This window comes from Peromyscus californicus, unplaced genomic scaffold (assembly GCF_007827085.1).
Source record: "Peromyscus californicus insignis strain IS unplaced genomic scaffold, ASM782708v3 Scaffold_7__1_contigs__length_154581171, whole genome shotgun sequence".
NCBI classification, from domain to species: domain Eukaryota; kingdom Metazoa; phylum Chordata; class Mammalia; order Rodentia; family Cricetidae; genus Peromyscus; species Peromyscus californicus.
Window position 1 is genome coordinate 5,993,144 of NW_026294595.1, and position 20,443 is coordinate 6,013,586.

A 20,443-nucleotide genomic window follows, 5' to 3' on the forward strand; every position below is an offset into this window, starting at 1 on the left:
TCCAAAGACCAAGGATGGAGGGATCTGATAGTGCCTTCCCAAAGCAACCTGGGGCTCCCCCAGGCACTAGACACCACCAGAGTGTGGGATTTGCAGGCTGAGGTCTTAGGAGCTGCACTGTTTCCCTGGTGCTGACAGCCATTGTTCCACTTCTTTCTGCTGCACAGGGGCTATTGACACTGGTCTGCTTCAGTCTGATGGACAGTGGGCAGGTCTATTGGTTGAGGTCCTTACACAGACTTTTAGAATCTCAAGACCAAGCTTAGCCAAGGACATATCCGGTCTAGGGTCCTCTTCATTTATTCTCTTGGCCTTTAGCCACTAGCCATTGGCCTTCAGTTTCAGAAACTGGAATTGGGAGAACTCCCTACTTAGTCTCATGTTGTGCCAAAACCATACATTCTGGTGGCCCTACCCCAACCCCTCTTTCAAGCTTGGCCTCCTCTTCTAGACTCCTTTCCTCAAAGCCATTGCATTTGAAGAGGCGTCTCGCCATTTCCCAGCACTAGACTTTGAATTGATGTGAAGAATAGCTACACTGTGAGTCCTCAGCATCAAGTTTTAGAATTCTAGAAGGTTCAGTATTCATACTGAGCCATCCTCTCTCCCAGGTTCACAGACCAAGTGTTCAGTCATCACAGAGCTTGCTTCTCATCTCTGGTTGTGCTTGCTCACCCTGAGTCTCTTAGACAGGTACTCTGTAGATGACTGCTTATGGAACAGAAGGGTCTTTGTGTGAAACCCTATTCCCAGTGAAGTGTGACCCAGGACCTGGGGGATCTGGAGGAGAGCCCTGAGCTGCGCGGCACAGTCAGATCCTCATGGCATGCCCACTAGAGTCGTGTGGCACTTGATAGCATCTTTCACCATGAGGCGTTTGCGGAAGACTGGCTAGAGCTGTGAAATAACTCTGCTGGGGACGTGACCAGTTCGCTTCACTCCTGGAGCCCTGTGTTGTCCCACAGTGTTGTGTGTGTGTTGAAGGAGTTACCTAGCATCATGGCTAGTGGGCAGTGTAGCTCCAGGGCTTGTCTTCCGTGTGAGACTGGAGAGCTGAGACTGAGGCCGGGGAGCCTTTTAAAATCTTTACTTGCATCAGGGTTTGACATGCTGTGGACACACATTCAGGTGTTTCCTTTGGTCAGCTTTTCTCGTTATTTCTTTTTCCCTCGCAGATACTATGATTTCTTTTCATATTCCAGCTTTTGAATCGTAAAGACAAGACGACTTTTGAGAAACTGGACTACTTGATGTCCAAGGAAGACAACTACAAGCGGACTCGGGACTACATCCGAAGTCTGAAGATGGTACCCAGTATCCCCTATCTAGGTATGGGTCTCTATTGGCTTATTTTATTTTTTTTCCAAGCGACATGCTCAGTGCCAAATAAGATGTTTTTCCAGTTTCCAGGAAGTAGCAGGGATCATGGATGAAGAAGTGATTTGCTTGGTTCCTTGGGTGGGAACAAGCCACTGGTGCTTCCTAGGATAGGAACACTGGTGGGGTGGAAACAAAGATGCTCTGTCTCATACATCTAGGCTCCGAGGACCCCAGTCTCCTAGGCTGTGAGGGCCTCAGGCTCCCGGGCTGTGAACAACACAGGCTTCCAGGCCGCAGCCCAGATGGACCATGATGTCCACAGCAAGCCTCTTGCCGGTTCATGCAGATCCTTCCACACTGGGGGAGCCCAGGCATAAGCCTTCTGTTCTAGTTCTCTGAGCATTATTAATATGTCTCATAAAATTTGTGCAAATGAAATTCTAGTAACAACTGCTAAGTTTTCCAGTCATAAAATATTACGTGCTCATTAGCAGAATTGGGAGGAGGAGAAAATTTCTGTAGTTACCCATTAAAAAATATTTTGCTTTGTATCTCAGTCCTTTTGGCATGTATAAAAAATGTGTGTACTCGAGCCGGGCGGTGGTGGCGCACGCCTTTAATCCCAGCACTCGGGAGGCAGAGCCAGGCGGATCTCTGTGAGTTCGAGGCCAGCCTGGTCTCCAAAGCGAGTTCCAGGAAAGGCGCAAAGCTACACAGAGAAACCCTGTCTCGAAAAACCAAAAAAAAAAAAAAAAAAAAAAAAAAAATGTGTGTACTCACCTCAGACCCCTCATGTTGTATGTGCTTCTCTGTACTTGGTGGACTGAGTACTTGTCAGACTCAGTCCAGCCCTTCTCTGCTGCCCACTGCTCACAGTTTCTGTTTTCTGTGGTGAATGTCCTTGTGCCATAAAAACTTACATGTGCTTCTGATGATTGCTTTGTAATAACTTCTTGGAAAGACAGGTAACTAGGTAGCGTATATGTACAGAGTACATCTTAAAGGTTTTTAAACAAGGTCTTGCTGCTGCTGCTGCTGCTGCTGCTGCTTTCCTCCTCCTCCTCCTCCTCCTCCTCCTCCTCCTCCTCCTCCTCCTCCTCCTCCTCCTCCCTTCTCCTCCTTCCTTCTTCTTGTTCTTTTTAATTTTTTGAGACAGGCTTTCTCTGTGTAGCCCAGGCTGTCCTGGAACTCACTCTGTAGACCAGGCTATCCTCAAAACCAGAAATCTGCCTGCCTCTGCCTCTGAGTGCCTCCCAGATTAAAGGTGTGTGTCATATGCCAGGCAGGCATTTTCTTTTCAAACTTGGTTTTCTTTCCTTTTTATTTTATCAGTTTGATAGGTGCAAAATGCTGTTTGTAGTTTGGTCTTTAGGGGGAAGATCTATCTCGTTCTAATCTGAAACAGTTTTGATAATCAGAGAAGGCAAGGCTTCTCCAGAGGAGACTCCTGATACTCAGGGTTAGTAGAGTCCTTTCCATAGACCTCCACAGCTTTGGAACTTCCCCCGTTAGTTCTCTGTACTGGGGTTTTCTCATTCTTGAAAGCCATCTTGGATTTTTTTTTTAAGTAAGAAACTATCTATTTGATCCAACTTTTCAAAAATTATTAGCATGGAGTTTTTTTCCTCATTTAATTTTTGATTATAGTGTGTGTATACAGCTTTCTCTTATAAATATGAACTTCTCTCTCTGTATGTGGTTATATTTATTTAATTTTTGAAACAAGGTCTCACTATGTAGCCCTGGCTATCCTGAAACTCACTCTGTATCCAGGCTGGCCTCAAATCATAGAGACCTGCCTGCCTCTGCCTTGGCAGCACTGTAATCCTAGTGCAGGAATTACAGATGTGTTTGCTCTTTGCGGTCCTCACTAGTTTAGATTGTTGCCCCCCCTTCTCGTCTCTTCTCAAGTCCACCCTGTCAAAGTTTGTCTGCTGATCTTCCCAAATAATTAAATTTTAGATTTTGAATTTTTAAGTCAGTCACACTATCTTTCTACTTTTGAATTTACTGCATTTTCTTAATCTAGGACGTGTTTTATCTTTCCACATTTTAATGCCTCTGAAATTGATGATAAAGCGTTGTAATGTTTTTAATTGCAGTAATATTCTTAGTAATACATAAAATAATATTCTTAGTAATGCCTTATAATCAGTGACATTCTAATTTGATGGAATAAGGAGATATATATATATATATATACACATATATATAAAGAAGGGTATATATAAATATTCATATATGTATGTTTGTATGTCTCAAAACTCTTTGACCATGGTTTGGAGCGAGTATTTTAAGCTGCTTCCCTGGCTTTCCCCAGTGTGAGAGGCCTTGCTTTTCTCTCTTTCTCTTTCTCTTTTCTTCCCCCTGTGTAATCCTCTCCTTTCCCCATTCTTTTCTTCTGCCTCGCTACAAGCTGCCATGTGTCTGTGTGTGGTGGCTGTCCCAAGAGGGAAAGCATGCTCCTGCGCACAGCTCCTACAGCTGGTCCCTTGCAAGACTGCCATCTAGGAAAAGGATTGGTGGTACAAAGGCTGGGGGGCACTGCCGCCATGTGAGTTAGGCAGAGTGGGTGCTCCTGTGGTTAAGATTGGTGTTCTTTCTTTCCCCAGTTCTCTCATTTTTTCTGAGACATGGTTTCATATATTTTAGGCTGGCCTTGAAATCACTGTGTAGCCAATAATGGTCTGGAACTCCTGATCCTCTTACCTCCATCTCTCAAGGGCCATTTTTCTCTAGGAATAATTGTGAGAGCTGTTGTGTGCCACTCACCTGTGTCCAGCCCTTCGCTATCCCGTTGGCTGTGTTATCTCATTGCATGATCTCAATAGCCAAGGCACTGGGGTTGTTGGGGTCGTTTAACTGGCAAGTGGCCGAGCCAGGGCTTGGTGCACATGGACAGGCCATAAGCTCTGAGATCGTAATACTGCCCCTTCCCATCTCTACTGTTCAGGTAATTATTTTCCTGCCAGTCCTAAACAGGTTACTTGTTGAGTCTCTGTGGTTTGGGACATGACATATGACATAGATGAATTGTCTCGGCTGTTCCTGTGACACATCTTGTTGCTGGACTGCAAAGCATTGTTGTCTTGGGGCTTCCTAGGTTATCAGTCAGCCTGTTCTAGCCACCTTGCATGTCTGGATAGATGCGGCCCTCTTTGCTCTGGATCTGCTTTCTCTAGCAGGGGCTTTGCAGAGGCTCCCTGAGTCCTCTGCTTGCCTATACAGCTTACCTGCTGTGGTGCTGAGTGAGCCCCTCAAGTGGCCATGTTCCTACCCCTTCAGCCATCAGACGGCTCCAGTCCCCATGACACACTTCGCTGCACTTCTCATCGTGAATCAAAACAACCATAGCAAGAATGAATCAGAGGGGAACAGTAGGCTGTGCCTGGGCCTCCTGCTTCCTGTTCTTAGGATGGGGACTGACCACGGGCATTGATCGTGAGCATAAGAGAACATGAAGCACGATCTCCTGAGCTCAGTGGCTCCATCTGCCCTGATGGGGCTGGGGCTCCATCTGCTCTCTGACTGCCATGGGCGGGCCCTGCCCAGTGGAGCCTCTTGAAAACCCAACCTGTCTGGGTGGACATGTTTATCTAAATGGGAGCAGTTATGTAATTCCTGGAAAGGACAATACAGGAAAAAATGTCCACGCCATTTGTTTTTCCCCTGGCAGAATCTCATGGCAGGTCTCTTCCAGGGTTAGGGGAGGAGCAGTTGGCCAGTCCTCGATGCTGCAGGTCCCACTGGTGACACCTGCTCTCTGCTGTAGCAGGTGTCCGCCTCTATCTGCGAGGGTACATTTCCTTTTGTAACAGTGCTCCCCGAGTCCCGGGACTCCTCCGAACTGTGTCTGTTCCACGTGGAGATGGCTTCACTGGGCCTCACAGTGCTCCCCGAGCCCCAGGTCTCCTCCGAGCTGTGTCTGTTCCATGTGGAGATGGCTTCACTGGGCCTCACAGTTGTCGCAAACTCAACCCTGCTCTTTCGCTCCAGACTTCAGAGGTAGCTAGCTACACTTTCATATCTCAAGTACCCTGTAAAGCATGATTTAAAAACAAAAACAAAAAACTGAGGGGCTGGAACGATAGCTCAGCGCTTAAGAGCACTGAATGCTCTTCCAGAGAATGAAGGTTCAAATCCCAGCACCCACATAGCAGTTCACAACTATCTGTAACTCCAGCTCCAGGGATCCAGTTTCCTCTTCTGGCCTCTGAGGGTTCCAGACACATACATAGTGCAGAAACATATAGGCCCCAAAACACCTGTACACATAAAATAAATTTGAAAATTAAAATAAAACATCGAGAGAAAAACATTATATTAAAAACAAAACAAGGTGCTGGAGAGATGGCTCAGTGGTTAAGAGCACTGGCTGCTTCTCCAGAGGTCCTGAGTTCAATTCCCAGCACCCACATGGTGGCTCACAACCATCTACAGTGGGATCTGATGCCCTCTTCTGGCATAAAGTAGTACATGCAGACAGAGCAGACATATACATAAAATAAATAAATCTTTAAAAAACAAACAAACAAAACCCCACAAGACTTAGAATTAGTTTCTTCCAAACTGTGAAGTCGTACAGGGGATGGACTGATTGTTTGTATCTAAGTTACTGTGACAGCACCTCCCCACTGCACCCGGTTCTCAGTGTGACAGCACCTCCCCTAAGTACCTAGTGCTTAGTGTGACAGCACCTCCCCACTGCACCCGGTTCTCAGTGTGACAGCACGTCCCCTAAGTACCTAGTACTTAGTGTGACAGCACCTCCCCACTGCACCCGGTTCTCAGTGTGACAGCACGTCCCCTAAGTACCTAGTACTTAGTGTGACAGCACCTCCCCACTGCACCCGGTTCTCAGTGTGACAGCACGTCCCCTAAGTACCTAGTACTTAGTGTGACAGCACCTCCCCACTGCACCCGGTTCTCAGTGTGACAGCACCTCCCCTAAGTACCTAGTACTTAGTGTGACAGCACCTCCCCACTGCACCCGGTTCTCAGTGTGACAGCACGTCCCCTAAGTACCTAGTACTTAGTGTGACAGCACCTCCCCTAAGTACCTAGTACTTAGTGTGACAGCACCTCCCCATAGCACCCGGTTCTCAGTGTGACAGCACCTCCCCTAAGTACCTAGTACTTAGTGTGACAGCACCTCCCCTAAGTACCTAGTACTTAGTGTGACAGCACCTCCCCATAGCACCCGGTTTGGTAGAAACAGGAAGGAAAGTGGGAGCACTGGAGAATGGCTTCAGCACTTACTTCTGAGTCACTGTCTCGATCTAGAGGTATTTGGTTTTTCACTGTTCATAACCTTCCAGGAAATAACTAAATAAAATTAGGAATGTGGTGGATGCCTTTGCACTGATCTCGAAGTACTGTAGCAGTGTGGAAAATTGTGATGTCCCAAGAAACAGAGAGCCAGGCATCCCTCCTAACAGCCCTGAGTAGCGGGGACACTGAAAAGTGCTTGGTAAACTTTCCCAGACCTTGAGTGTGTGAAGGAAAGTTCTAGAACCTGAGGTACTTTCTTCAAACAAGCAAGCCCTTCCATTTGGAAAGTAAAACCTTTATTTTTAAATATGAATTCTGAAGTTTAGAACAGAGGCAAGTTCTTTGCAAGTAACTGGGTCAAACTGCCAGGCATGGAAAGAACCTTAAACACACACACACACACACACACACACACACACACACACACACACACACACACACACAAACCCACAAACCTGTGTCCTCAGATGCTCAGTATCTCCCAGAACAGCAAGGTGAGCTCCTCAGTGGACACTCAGTGGAGTCAGTCACACCTCACAGACCAGCCCTGAGCACTAGCTGAGGTGCTGAGACCTGAGCTGAACATTATGAAGGGGAAGCTGAGGGACAAGCAAAGGGGCCACCGTTCTTTACAGAAAGGTTCTCCAGTGAGACATGGAGCCCTGAAGGATGACACATCAGGGAGGGGAGGGCCCCTGACAGAGACATCTGCTTATGCAAGAGCTCTGAATTGGGAAAACTTGTGTGGTGGGAAGACCTGCTAGAGAGTCAAGAAGGAGGGAGAGGGGGGTGTCAGAGGAGGTGGCTGGACGGGGTAGGGGAGCAGACCTCTGAAGGGCTGACTGTAGGAGTGGGGAGCCTAGGCTGTGCCCTGGCTGCCTGGAGGCAGCAGGGACTGGGAAGACTTGAAACAAAGGCACTACCAGATTTGCTTTGCATACATCTGTGACTGTGGCACAGGAGGGGCTTCCCAGACGTGTGCGTGTGTGATGAGTCAGTGCAGTCAGAGCAGCGGGAAAGGCCTTTCCAAACTGCTCATCTGAGAACAGAGCCTTAGAAAGACCCAAGACGTGGCCAGTGTGACAGCCCTCGCACCTGATGGAGACCTGCAGCCCATCCCAGTCTTGGACTTTGAGAATTCAGGTCTGCCTTTGACTGTGGTTCTTCTTAACAGAGTTGAAAGAATGAGCCTGGACAGGTGGTGTAGACAGCGCCAGCAGAGGCTCAGCACACCATCCTTGGAGACATTCACCTGAGTAGCTATTACTCCAGTGGGGTCACCCTGCCCCAGACCAAATCCAACAGCAGCACATCAGAGGTGGCTGTTGGGAAATCAAGGTGACCCCAAGCTGACCAGCATTTTGGGTAGTCTTTGCCTTTAATGTCTAGCAGAAAAGAAATTCCATTCCACACGCAGAAAGCCCAGCCTTTTTCAGTTCCCACCCCATGTGTTTCGGAGAATGCCCTAGGAACAGTCAATTGTTCCATAGCTCCTGCCTTACCGTTGCTGGGGCCGCCACTGCATGCCTGGCCCAACTCTCTGACCCCTCCCATTCTTCCGTTTGTCCAGTTGCCTCCTGCCTTCCCAGCCTGGCTCTCTAGCTGGCCGTGGTGGGGTCAATCTTCTTGCTTAGCTGTGGCAGCAAATCTTGAGGACTGAAAGGTGTATCAGTGCCAAGGAGAAGGCCTAAGCTGGATTCAGGGATGGGTGTGCCCTGAGCCATGGCCCTGCCATTCTCTTCTCTGCCCCTGTGGCCACAGTCCTGCAGGGACCTGACTGCTGCCCTCCCTCTCCAGCTGAGAGATGTTTAAACATGTTTCGCCTTCCTCAAGGCAGGCATCCAAGCCTGCCTGGAATCCCACAAGCAGGGAAGTTCTTCCCTCTGACCCCAGGTTCAACCAAGTGATCTCAAAGGTACTTCAGGCATTTCAAAATGCCCCAGACCTTTCCCATTATTCTGTGGTAAGCGGCATATTGTTTCAGATCACTCTCTTCTAGAAGGGAGAGAATTACCTTTAGTTGTCTAGTCTCTGGATTTGTTACCTTAAAAATTAAATTTCTCCAGGACATCGCAAAAGGCCAGTGGATATTATCGAATATCCCCAAATTTGTGAATGAAAATACCCCACAGTTTGACCTATGGCTTACACAACCTCACAGTCGAGGTGGATACCAAGTTTAACTGAGCTCATGCTGGGGCCAGGGTTCTACCCAGCCTTTAGGACCTTTAGGGGTGTGTCCTTAGTTCACCACCTCTGTCTTCGTGGAGATAAACAGTGGTAGGAAAACACAGTGGTCAGGAGAGGAGCCCCCAGGGCAGGTTGGCTCCCTGCCAGGCTAGAAAAGCTGCCATCAGCTTTGCTGTGACCTGGGTTCTCACTGGGGCACCATCCCCCTGGCTTCCTTTAGCCTTTGGGTCTCTAATGAGAAAATAGCATTAATAATAGTCACATGATTCATGTGACAGGCACTTGATGTTGGTTATCTCTGAGTCACCCAACCCTCCTTGCTCTTAGGCACTATTTTTAGCTTATTTTGCCGCTGCAGGGTATGAATAAGGTCAATAATGGAGTGACTCTTAGAGATTAGATAAAGACAGTGCCCACTCCTTCTTACTCTCTGGGGTCACCCATCCTGCAGGACGCCAGTCACCCTGTGCTCTGTAGTCCTACGGAGAAGCCCCTGTGGCACAGAAACAGATTCTGCTCAAGAATTGAGCCTTCATATGAGAGGCCGGCCCCAGCTCACAGTTTGCTGGTGTGTCCCTAGAGACCTGGAGCCAGAGGCATCGCCTCAGACATGCCTGTCTTCGCACTCCACAGAAACTTGAAGAGGATAACAGATTCTCGTTATGAGCCACCAAGTTTTGGGGTGTTTTGAGACAACAGAAGGAGGTGAGGGTAATTGGTCATTGCCAGCCTCTGTACACCTCACTTTGGTGGCTCTTGATTTCTCCATTGATATTGGAACAAAAATGAACTGTCACTGTGTGCAGGAAATGATGAAGCTAACAGGGCAGTGCTCAGCCCTCCCCAAAGCTGTCTACAGGGGACGTTCTACAGGCAGAGGGGTGGATGCACTTGCAGCTCTGTAAGGAGGAAGGCTTCTGGATATGACCATTAGGGTCTGGAAAGGCCTTGAAGGTTGCCCTCAGATATAGCAGGCTATATCTGCTGACAAGAGTGTCCTGGGCTCTGGGAATAGGAGGGAAGGGTCCATTCCCATGTAGCCACCCAGAAAGGCTGTACATTGGGATGGCACTGGGTGCCCACTCTAAAAATTCTTTAAAAAGTATTGCTTGCTGTGAAGATGATCCACACTACAAAGCAGTCTATGGAGTAAAATGTGAAAGTTGTCTGCCCCTCCCCAGAGGCACTACTGCTAGGAGCTGAGGTGCGCCGTGCACACAGGCCACAGCTGTCAGTGGACCATGGTGTGACCCTGCGCTTTCTAACTAGATGCAGCTTTCATACAGTGTTTGTGCTTTGTGTGTTTTTCTCTACCCAGTGTCATAGAGCCTGTCTAACGACTGCAGATATAGCATGCTGTCATTCTTGCTGTGGTCCTGTGGAACCCTCAGATGCATGGATGTTGCCCATTTGAGAAGCTGTGACATTTCTGTTTCCCCATCCACAGGTAGCACAGTGGGGACACTGGTCATCTGTGCTTGTCTTTGCCTGGCGGAGTATTCATAAGCACAGGCGCTCTAGGATGGAGATGGGCTTCATGGTAGCTGCCGTCTGGAACCCCTCTGAGGAGGTTGCTGTTGTCTGTCACCCATAGTTTTCTGTCTCAGTCTCCTAGATACTGCAGCCTTCTCAGAAGACATCTGGACTCCGGCCTAGAGTGTAGGTGTTTCCGAATCCTCGGACAGGTATTATTAACTGTGGTGGTTTGAATAGGTATGGGTGCCCATAGACTCATGTGTTTGAGTACTTGGCCCATAGGGAGTACTACTACTAGGTGATGTGGCCTTGTTGGAGTAGGTGTGGCCTTGTTGGAGAAAATGTGTCACTGTGGGAGTGGGATTTGAGGTCTTATATGCTCAAGCTAGGCCCAGTACAGTTTTCCTTTTGCTGCCTACAGATTAAGATGTAGAACTCTCAGCTCCTTCTTCAGCACCATGTCTGCTTGCATGAAACTGTAAGCCACCCCAGTTAAATATTTCCTTTATAAGAGTTGCTGTGGTCATAGTGTCTCTTCACAGCGATAGAAACCTTGACTAAGACACTAACCTTCTTTCTACCCTGCCTCTGCTTCCTGGTTACCTGTTGCAGTCCCTCTCCCTGTGTGCCCTGCCCTGCACTGCCTGTGGAAAGCAGGCTGGCCTAAATCCTTGCATGGGGCTGCTCAGCATTGTGGCCTTTGAGGGGGTGACATACTTTTTCTTGTTTCTTTCTGTCACCGAGATGAGGTTGCAGGCCTCTGTCATTACACAGCTCCCAAAAGTTCCCGTCCCTCCACATAAGCCACCCACCTAGGTTCTGGCCTCTGCCAACTCTGCAAAGTCTCCAGGCAGATGTGAGCAAGGTGCTCTCTCTTATCATGGGATGTCCCTCAGCTTCAGGACACACTGAAGCAGGGGGACAGGAGCATGCCCTAACCAGCTTATGGAGCCAGAGTCATCAGAACCATTGTGGAGTTCAGCCAGCTGGGATGTTATGCCCAGATCACAGGGACCCCCAAAAGACCACCATGGAGATTGAATCCCGAATGTAAAAGCAGAGAGCCTTTATTTTCAAGCTCAGAGATTGGACTCTCTGTCCTACTCAGCAGTGAGAGCAGAGAGCCCAGGCAGGGTGAGGTTTTTATCATAGCAGAGGTTGGGGTGGGGGGATTTCTAGGGTTCAGGACCCCGATTGGTTGACATCTGTCTAGGGGTATAGGGAATGTTTGGAATGTCAGGTATTTCTCCTTAGATGCAGGCCCTCCCTAGGTGGGGTCAGCTTATGGCTTTTCCTGGGGCCAGGTGTTGCCTGCCAGAAATTGTGTCTGGGCCTCTAATCCTGTCATGACAGCTGTGTGGTCAAGCTATTTTGGGTCCCCCGACAGGAACATGGACATAGGACAGCCAGATGGCTGCCCACTAGGGAGGGCTGGTTCTGGCTTGATTCTGGAATCTGAGAAACCGCAGTTAGCAGACCAAAGGCCTGGTGGTGGTGAGAAGAACTACCATAACCAGGATCCACGTATTCAATGATGCAGGCCAGGTGTAGATAGTGCCAAAGGTCAGGACTGCTAAGTCTGTTGGCTGTAGGACAACTGGCTCTTGATTCTGCTGGAAGAAAAGGAGAAGGGCAGACCCCAGTAGCTTTCCCCCTGGCAGAATGTTGGAAGGCCCAAGGAACAGTAGAATCTCTTCCATCACTGCCCCCTGTTCCCTGCCCACTATGCTGAGGTAAACTGTGCAGATGACTACGGCCTGGCTTCCTGACATCTGACCAGCTGCTACTCCTGTCCTCATGCACACTGGGGATGGGAAGAATGAGAGCCTCTGTGGTTTCCCTTCTTCCTTGGCTGTAGAGCTCTGAGTGGGCTACACATGACTTCCATTTCTGAAGAGATAGAAGATTTTTGTGCTGAAGAGAGGGTAATTACAGAGTTCACTTCCTCCAATTGTAAACATCTGGACACATGCCTATGGAAGGTGTGCAGTAGACAGGAGATGGCCTCAGCCTTAGCCAGAACAAAATATGACTGGGAGACCTCTGCAGTGAGGACTCATGCTTCTCACATCCAGAGAGACCATTGAGAATCCAGTGCATCCGGGAAGAGCAGGTTGTGGCCGTAGGACGCTCTACATACCATGTTCATTGACTCAGCTGGGCCTAGAAGGGTTACTAGGTGTCCATTCCAGGAGAGGCTAAGGGTCAGCAGAGGAGGGTCTGAGGACTAGGACCCCATCTGGTAAGTAGCAACATGTCATCCATGTAGCTGGTTTCCTGGAGGCCGTGGGACTAGTAATAGCTGGAGAGTGGTCTAAACTTTTTTATTGGGTACTCTGCCTGTGATCCCTCCTCCTCTGGGAACCTGGGAATGTCCCTTGTCTCTCAGGAAGCATCATCCCCTAGTTCACTCCTCTGAGGTAGGACTGGTGTGGACACCCAGCCCAGCCAGTTGGTTCCTCTGCCCAGGAATTAGCATTGGAATGTAGAGATGCTGACACTCAGCCAGGAGGACACCTGAGCTCAGGAATGTTGCCTAGTGCTGTGATCTTAGACACATGATGAGAATAGACTGCAGGTGGCTGCCCCTGAGAAACCCAGAAAGAAATCCCACAGGAAGGAGAGAGAAGTGGAGCAGAGAAGGCTGCTCCTTGCTTCTTGAAGATTTTCCAGGCAGTTTCTGGTTCCTGCCCTCATGAGATACCTCGTGTTCTTATGTAACCCGCTTATTAAATGAGCTGGACTCAGCCAGGTGTAAGAAGAGACCAGCCTTATTTCCCTCAGTGTACCTTTCAAATGTCCTCTGTGAATATTTGATTTTGTTTTTGCCCACTCACCCTGTCCCTCACATGAAGCTGAGAACTCAGCAGGCCCTTAGTCCCTTCGAACAGTACCCTCATTCCAGATAGTTGTGTGTAGGGGTCAGGTCTGGCCTCCTAAAGCCTGGCAGCTTTGCTGGCCTGGAGCCTGGCAAGACATGAGGTGGGCTTCTTGGCTGGGTTTTGCCAGTCCCACGCTTCTCTCCCCAGCCTACAGTGTTTCTGGCCCTTGGGATGGGGGTGGGGAGGTATCTTCTATGGTGGCCTGGTTTTCATCCAGAGCTTGGGCTAGGTTCGAAACTCTGCTTGGTCACCCCCTCGTTGTGGGTACCTCCAGCTCCCCACTCTCCTTGAAGGTGGGATGCTGCTTCTCCACTCTGACCTAGCTTTCTCCTGCCCCTGCCCACCAGGCTGCACTCGGCCCTGCCCTCCCAGTGGCTCCTCTCCTTCCCGCTTTGGTGCCTGGGGCCTTAGGCTAGGGCTCTAGTCTTGGAGCAGTGCCCCTGTTGATCCTGATATTGGCTGTTGTTTGGCTTGGGGTGAGGGCCACCTCTCTCCTCCTCTGGGGTCTTTCCCCTTCACTGAATACACAGCCTAGGAGAGCATTGGCTGACGCTGACGCAGAGGCGGTTTCCTCTTTGCAGAGTAGTCTCACACTTGCTCTGGAATGTGTGATTCCGGGGAGCTGCTAGTTCTTTAGCCTCTGGACTCTCAGGCAGAACTACTGCAGTCGGCACCCTTGTACACACGTAACAGTGCCCTGTGCCTCCTCTGTTTTCTCTGACTAGAGCAAGACTGGGACAGTCAAGCATGGGAGATCAGGGGCCCAAACACCAAAGGGCCTGTGCACGCACACCACCAGAAGCCTGGGGTTGTTTTCAGTCTTGCTCAAAGCAGCAGCCCTGGGGGAGGGGCTTCCCAGTGCCACTTACGCAAGTGGCATTGCTGTTCCAAGGACTGAAAGCAGAAGGAAGGTGGACTTTGTTGCCTTTTTTCCATGTCTGCAGATAGGTGAGCCCACCAAGGAGAGAGAGCTGCACTGTTGGAACCTGTGATTTAGGTCTGCAGGTCCCATCTGGTGAGGAAGTTCAGAGTGCTGCTCTCTGGCTGGTCAGAGCCCGGGACGCTGCCTGGCTGTGTATGTGCAACAAGGTCAGGCCCCTGAGCACAGCCTCATCTCCTGGCTCCAAACTACTGCTGTGGAGCTGACCTCCTCCCTCCCGTTTCCCCTTGGGAGAACAGGCTGTGCATCTCTAACACTCCCCTTCTTTGTCTTTTTGCATACCCAGCATGTGGTGTGAGTAAGATTTGGCTTGGGGACTAGGGAGATGGCTCAGTGAATAAGAGCAGTTATGAAAGCAAGAGGACCTGAGTTCAAGTCCCCAGTACCCACATAAAAGCTAAGCACAGCTACATATGCCTATAACCCCAAGTTGGGGGTTGGAGACAGGCAGATCCCAAGAGTTTACTGGCCAGCTAATGCAACAAAACAGTGAGCTTCAGTTAGAGGAAGACAGCCTCCCCTGACCTCTTCATACATAACGTAGACATACCTACACCATACATCGTGTGTGCATACATGTGCACACATACAGACTCAGACGTGAGGTTAGGGAGTAGCAGTTGGTGCCATGGATCCTAAATGCTGTCTGTAGGAAAAGTGTTGCTTCACACTTCAGCCTGGCTTTCCACACCAGAACTCTCTGGGGATTTGGCCCCAAAACCAGGAATCAGGGAGGAAGACCCTTGTTTTCCTCAGCCCTGTTCCCCCACCCCCACTCCAGATGTGTGGACAGTGTGGCTGGTGTCTGCACCAAGGTTGGGACACTTTCCTCACAGTGTCCAGCTTTCGCTCTCACCCCAGCAACTACAGGAGATGGGAACAAGTTAAGAATTCATGTTCAGTGCCTGTCACTAGTACCTTTGGGGTGACTTCGGTGGAGCCATTACTTGCTCTTTTGAAAAGTGGGCATGCTGACCCCTCCCTCTCTGCTGTACCTAAGTCCACTGTAGCTTTCAAGAAACACCAGACTCCTCCCCCGGTTTCACCTGTAGAAGTGTTCCCATGGTGCCTAAAGACTGCTGGGGCCAAAGGTGTAAGCCATTGTACTTGAAATCTTGAGTCAGTTCTTACTCCTGTTCATAGAGCAGATGCAGATACTCCTCCGTCTCTTATCAACATGTATGTTTTTGGTTTTCATCCTTGCAAACCCAAGAGGCAGCATGTGCTGTCTTAACCTTCACTTAGGGTATCTCCCTTGTTCTTATTAGGGTGGCTTTTTTAAAATTTATTGTCCAGTTGTGACATCTAAGTTGGTCCTAAACTTTATCATGTTTTCCGCCATAGTGTTTATACCTTTCTGAATCTGAGTTTGGGTATGGCATCAGTATTAATTCTGTATTTGCAATTAGCATACATAGTAATATATAGCACAGAGGCTTCTCTTGTTTGATATCAGTCTTGGTCATTTTTGCCCTTGATTTCTTCCTTTATGGTTTTAGAGCTTCCCATCATGCTTAGGTTGCCCTCCCTAGTCTGTTTTACAAGGAGACAGCTTTGGCAGCATCATGGGGGCCTGTGGAGCAGTGTGGGGGAGATGTAGCCTGCACCAGTCTTTGAGAAGGCTCGGCCTGGCGGGTAGGGCAGCTTTGGCCAGGGGAAGACTGGGAAAGAGAAAGCCTGAGCCACAGTTGAATACACAGGAACAGATCCCCAAAGCTCTGGTGTTAACTGCCTGGCCTGTGAGGAGCTTCTTGGGCACCTGGGACTTAGCTGGAAATACAGGCTTTGCAGTAGAAAGCCACACTGACCAGAGATTCCTTAACATGGGATTCCTGATGGGGCAGGTAGGAGGGGTGTGATCTTGATGACCTTGTGTGTGCTAGATGCTATATCCCCTGCTTTTACTAACAGAAGCTCCAGGAAGGCCTTCTAGAACAGCAACACATAGTGTGGGTGCATCCACATAGCACTTATGGCTTTTATTGCAGATTTGTGTCATTACAAGGATAGTCTGGGAATATATTTAAAAAAAAACAAACAAAAAACCCCTCCCTTTTATACATAAACAGAACATGCTACATGGTACACTGGGAGAAATGCTGAGGTAATAGGCATGCACCCAGATGTGGACAGTACCAAAAGGCCCACAGCTCACACACCTGGCACATGTACCCGCTGGGAGGGTCTCACCTTCTCGACTTATCTGTTGCTTCTGGCATGGCAGTCATGTGATACCTCTAAGCCCGCAGGACTCAGGAGGCCACCATGCTGCAGTGCACCAGCAGCCTCTGCGGGCATTGCAGCTCATGGAGAGTCGCTAGTTTTCCGTGTGTGGCCTCATCTTCTGGGGAGGTGTAGCTTGGGGACAGGATGCAGATTGTTCCCCTGTGAGCACAGGACCTCAAATCTGCAGCTGTCTGGGAGCTCCGACATGTTGGCAGTGACTTCTCTCCCCTGGAGTGTCTCTGGCAAGGCAGGGGACTGTTTGTGTGGAAGCTAAAGTGCTGTGGAGGTGACGGTAGGAGTGGACGGTGCAATACTGAAGACAGGTCTCCGGCCTGCCACCGTGCTCTGGGCCTGACCTTCCCTTTCCCAGCGGGAACCTGAGCCCAGACTCTTTCCTCCCCAAAGGCCCATGAATTGTGCCAACAATAAAGGTCTGTGTGGCAGAAGAGAGGTCAGGGAGAAGGGAGAAGAGGTCCCTTGACCTCCAGTGAGCAGCCAGAGACTAAGGCACAGAAGGTGCAGGCCGAGGGGTAACTGGATGGAGGGATGCTGAGCCGTCCGAGAAGGAGAATACAACAGTGGAAGGGGAGTGGTTGATTAGGTGTCCCAGAGGTTCCCAAACAAGAAGGCCAGGAACCCTACACGAGAGATGAGCTTGCAGACACTCCGGAAAAAATCCAGGCAATGCCAAGGACTGTATTTTGAAATCAGGGCTACATGGCCTATTCTGCCCTTAGACTCAAGTACAAGGCAATGAGGAAAAGCATCTCCTAAGGACAGAGCTGTATTGCTGGCATCAGCATCTGAGCGCTGAGTATGGAAAAGTTAAGTGAATGTGTCAAACCCACATGTGTATCTAGACATCCCACGTGTGATGTGTATCTAAGAGCACATACACATGGTGGCTCATGTGCATGTCTGTCATGTCTGAGGGTGTTGGCAGTTGTGTTTTTATTGGAGGGACTTAACTTTAAAAAGTCTGCAGTTCTATCCTGTCCTGGGAACATGCAGGTGTGACAGAAAGCGGGAGAGACAGAGAGCACTGTTCACTTCCATTATCTGATGGAGTGACATGGAAAGCAAGTCCTTCCAGCCTGAGAGGAGCTGGTGAGGAGCTGTGCTGAGGTCTGCATGGCTGGGACGGCTTCAATGGCTTCTGGCAATGGCCATGGGTGGCCAGGAAGGGGGCAAGCTTAGTGGAAGGTGTTGGGGTTGGGCCGAATCATCATCACCACTTTCTTGAGCGAGTAAGATCCTCCTCGGAACTCAGCCCAGTAGACCCCGTCCTGGTATCGGCTCCGGTAATGGCCCCCGCGGTACCAGACCCCATTGAGGTTGGAGTGAGCACAGGCATTATACCACCATCCTCCCTTCTGATAGTGGGCACAGTTTCCTGTAGGAGAGAAGGGAGTGAGGAGTGTTAAGGGGAGGTGGTTTTGCCCCTCCATGGTGTGCCCAGAGTCTTACGAAGGACCCTGAGGGCCTTCAGAGCAAGAACGCTGGAGTGAAGAGCCCTGAGCAGGGGTCAAAGGCTGGCCTGCCTTTTCCTGCAGGGTAGCTTTATGACAGGCTAATGATAGGATTGCAGCTAGGTGGCTTCACTTTTCCCAGCCACTATATTCTCATCTGTAAAGGGACAAAAATAATGCCCACCACACAGGACTGCTATAAGAGTAAATGAGAGCCATGTTTAGCCCTTGGCCTGAGCTGCACACAGAGGTGGCCCTGGAGAAGGTGGAAGTGGCCTGCTGTGGGCTGGGGAGAGGGAGAACAGTTCTCTCTAGCGATTTTTAAGAGTCAAAAGAGCTGGATAAGAGGCGTTCAGAACGACAAGGGAAGTGTTTAAGAGAGAATGCCTCTCTTGTCCTCCCCAGCCTGAATTCTGTCCAAATCACTTTTGTGTTATTCTGTAAAAGAGGGATATTTCCATGAGACCCCTGGCTTTGTCACATCGCCTGCACTGTGCTGCCAAGGACAAGCAGTTCAGTAGTAAGAAACGTGGGCAAGGTATCAGCAGGCATGCAGGGGCATGGTGCCCCACAGAGGGAAGACAAGAAGAGCCAGTCTCCTGGGCTAGCTGGGGCCTGGGACTAAGAGAGAACCCCTTCCACGGGAAAAGGCTGTCTCCAGCAGAGGTCATGGGAGGAGGGTTGAGGAGGTCGCAGGCAGCTGGAGGCTGGAGCTGGGGGTCTCAGCCCCAGCCCCACCATATTTCCCAGAGTTTTTCTTGGGGCTTCTTCTGAGTTATGTCTTAACACCACCAGGACCAAGTGGCAGTGCTGCATTGAGCAAACAGGGAGAGCCCTCAGCAACCTCCCATACCCTGGCCCTAGCCATGTATACCCAAGGACCCCATCTGACAGTTTCCTTTCTCCCCGAGATAGCCCTCAAGTACATACTGCAGCTCCATGTCCCAGCATCAGACAGATGAAGGCCACCCTTCCACCTTTTCTGAAAGCTTTGAAAATTTTGGCTCAGAGCACCCACTACAGAGCAATGGCTACTTCTTGGGGCCCTTCCAGAAGAGTTAGTTCAGTGCCAGAGCAGACGGCTGTATCTCTGTGGTTTGAGGACATTGTGAGAACTGTCCTCTAGAGTGTGGCTGCCTTTGGAACCTGGGATGAGTTTCCCTGACTTAGTTTGGAGGTATCAGGGATTGCTTGGAGTACAAGCTGTTTCTGAGATAGCCCTTAGAGCTCACTCCTCAGAGACAAGGTCCACCTTCGGACCGTGCCTTAGGGGGAGGCTAGGCAGGATGGGCTAGGCCTGCCTGGGAAGCAGACAGAGACTCAGTCCAGAGGTGGTATCAGCCTCCAGAGCACTAGGCCTTGCTAATTGACCAACCTACAGGGCCCCTGGGCCCCGTGAGATGCTCTTAGGTGTTGGTTCAGAGCCATGAGCTAGAGTGCAGGACATGGTTGTAGATTGTTTACCCTTAGGGTCAAGCTGTACCTGTGCATCTTGGAATTTTCTGTATTCTCCTTTGTTTCTTATTTACTCAAGACCTGGGTTTAAGGATGTAACCAGGGACAAATAACTTTTCTGCTGGCTGATTTCCTCTTAGTGCCTTTCTTACAGCACTGCATTCGCACTACAGGAAGCCAGCCAGAGTCACTGGGCAGAGTCCTTACCGCGCAGTGCATCCTGCCCAGAGCACCCGAGGCAAATGCTCCTGGACCATCCCCTGACCTTTTAGGAGACATTGTCCTTACTTCCAGATCCAAGATGATGCAGCATGCTGAGGATGCATGACTGAGGTGATGGGCCCAGCATTGGAGTGCAGAGTGTATGGCCTAGACTCTGTGGACTGTGAATGGGTTCTTAGACAGAATTGAGAAGGGCATAGCCTGAAGCATGAGTGCCATGGCCCAGGGCAGCCCTCAACGGTGAGATCTGTGCACCTCTGCCCTCCCTTTTTATAAGTGCCACTTGTCTGAGGGCAGTGGAGAGAAGGGGACTTTGAGAAGCAGTGCCAGGCAGCTTGGTACAGCTGTCTGTCACATGGCATCTTCTTGCTCCAGGCCCTGGAGTCAGGGGCTCTATGGTTGGTGGATCTCTCATCCCCATTCAGCACCTAGGTTGGGCTCTACTTTTCCTACCTGTGTAGACATCATGGTCCCTGTCCAGAGTGGTGAATTGTTTGCCGTTGTGCCAGGTAAAGGAGTCGCCTGCGTTGCCATGGTAGCGCCCCAGCCGCAGCTTATAGTACTCGCTCTCTGGTTCCAGGCGGAAGCTAGCATATTCTGCAAAGACCTTGCGGCCAGACCAGTCCTCCATGGTCACAAGCAGTTTGTAGTTGCCTTGGTTTGTCAGCCAATAGATGTTCTCCAGGCCCAGCCAGTATTCGCCATCGATGTTCCCAAACCCTTGCTGGGGAAGACCCAGGAGAGCATGAGTGAGGAGCCTGTGTCCCAGGAATAGTCAGAACATAAGGCAGGCCTGGGTTCCAATCCCTGCTACCTGTGTATCAGGCTTTGTGACTGGGTGAGTCACTGAGCCTTTGTAACCATCAATCATGTACCAGTCACACATCTGAAGAGCACACCTTTTCCCTTCCATCATGTGAGCCTGTTTCTTGTCCTTACCTGAGAATGCTGTAACTTCTCAAAGGCAGGATGATGTGGTCATTTGAGAGCCT

General features: G+C 49.9%; 2 protein-coding genes across 18 annotated transcripts in view; one reads left to right on the top strand and one right to left on the bottom strand.

Moving 5' to 3' along the window:
- Ralgps1 (Ral GEF with PH domain and SH3 binding motif 1) overlaps nt 1-20,443 on the top strand; it is a 243,215-nt gene that overhangs the window by 112,195 nt on the left and 110,577 nt on the right. For all 17 annotated transcript variants that reach the window (XM_052723160.1, XM_052723159.1, XM_052723162.1 and 14 more), the window contains one exon: nt 1,203-1,329. In XM_052723160.1, the coding sequence (XP_052579120.1) occupies nt 1,203-1,329 (127 nt within the window). The remainder of the gene's footprint in view (nt 1-1,202; nt 1,330-20,443) is intronic.
- The window catches only part of Angptl2 (angiopoietin like 2), a 31,019-nt gene continuing 26,603 nt past the window's right edge, over nt 16,028-20,443 (bottom strand). Inside the window, exons 4-5 of the mRNA XM_052723169.1 lie at nt 19,905-20,175; nt 16,028-17,698 (exon numbers count right to left, since the gene is read on the bottom strand). Of these exons, the coding sequence (XP_052579129.1) occupies nt 17,499-17,698; nt 19,905-20,175 (471 nt within the window). The 3' untranslated portion in view covers nt 16,028-17,498. The remainder of the gene's footprint in view (nt 17,699-19,904; nt 20,176-20,443) is intronic.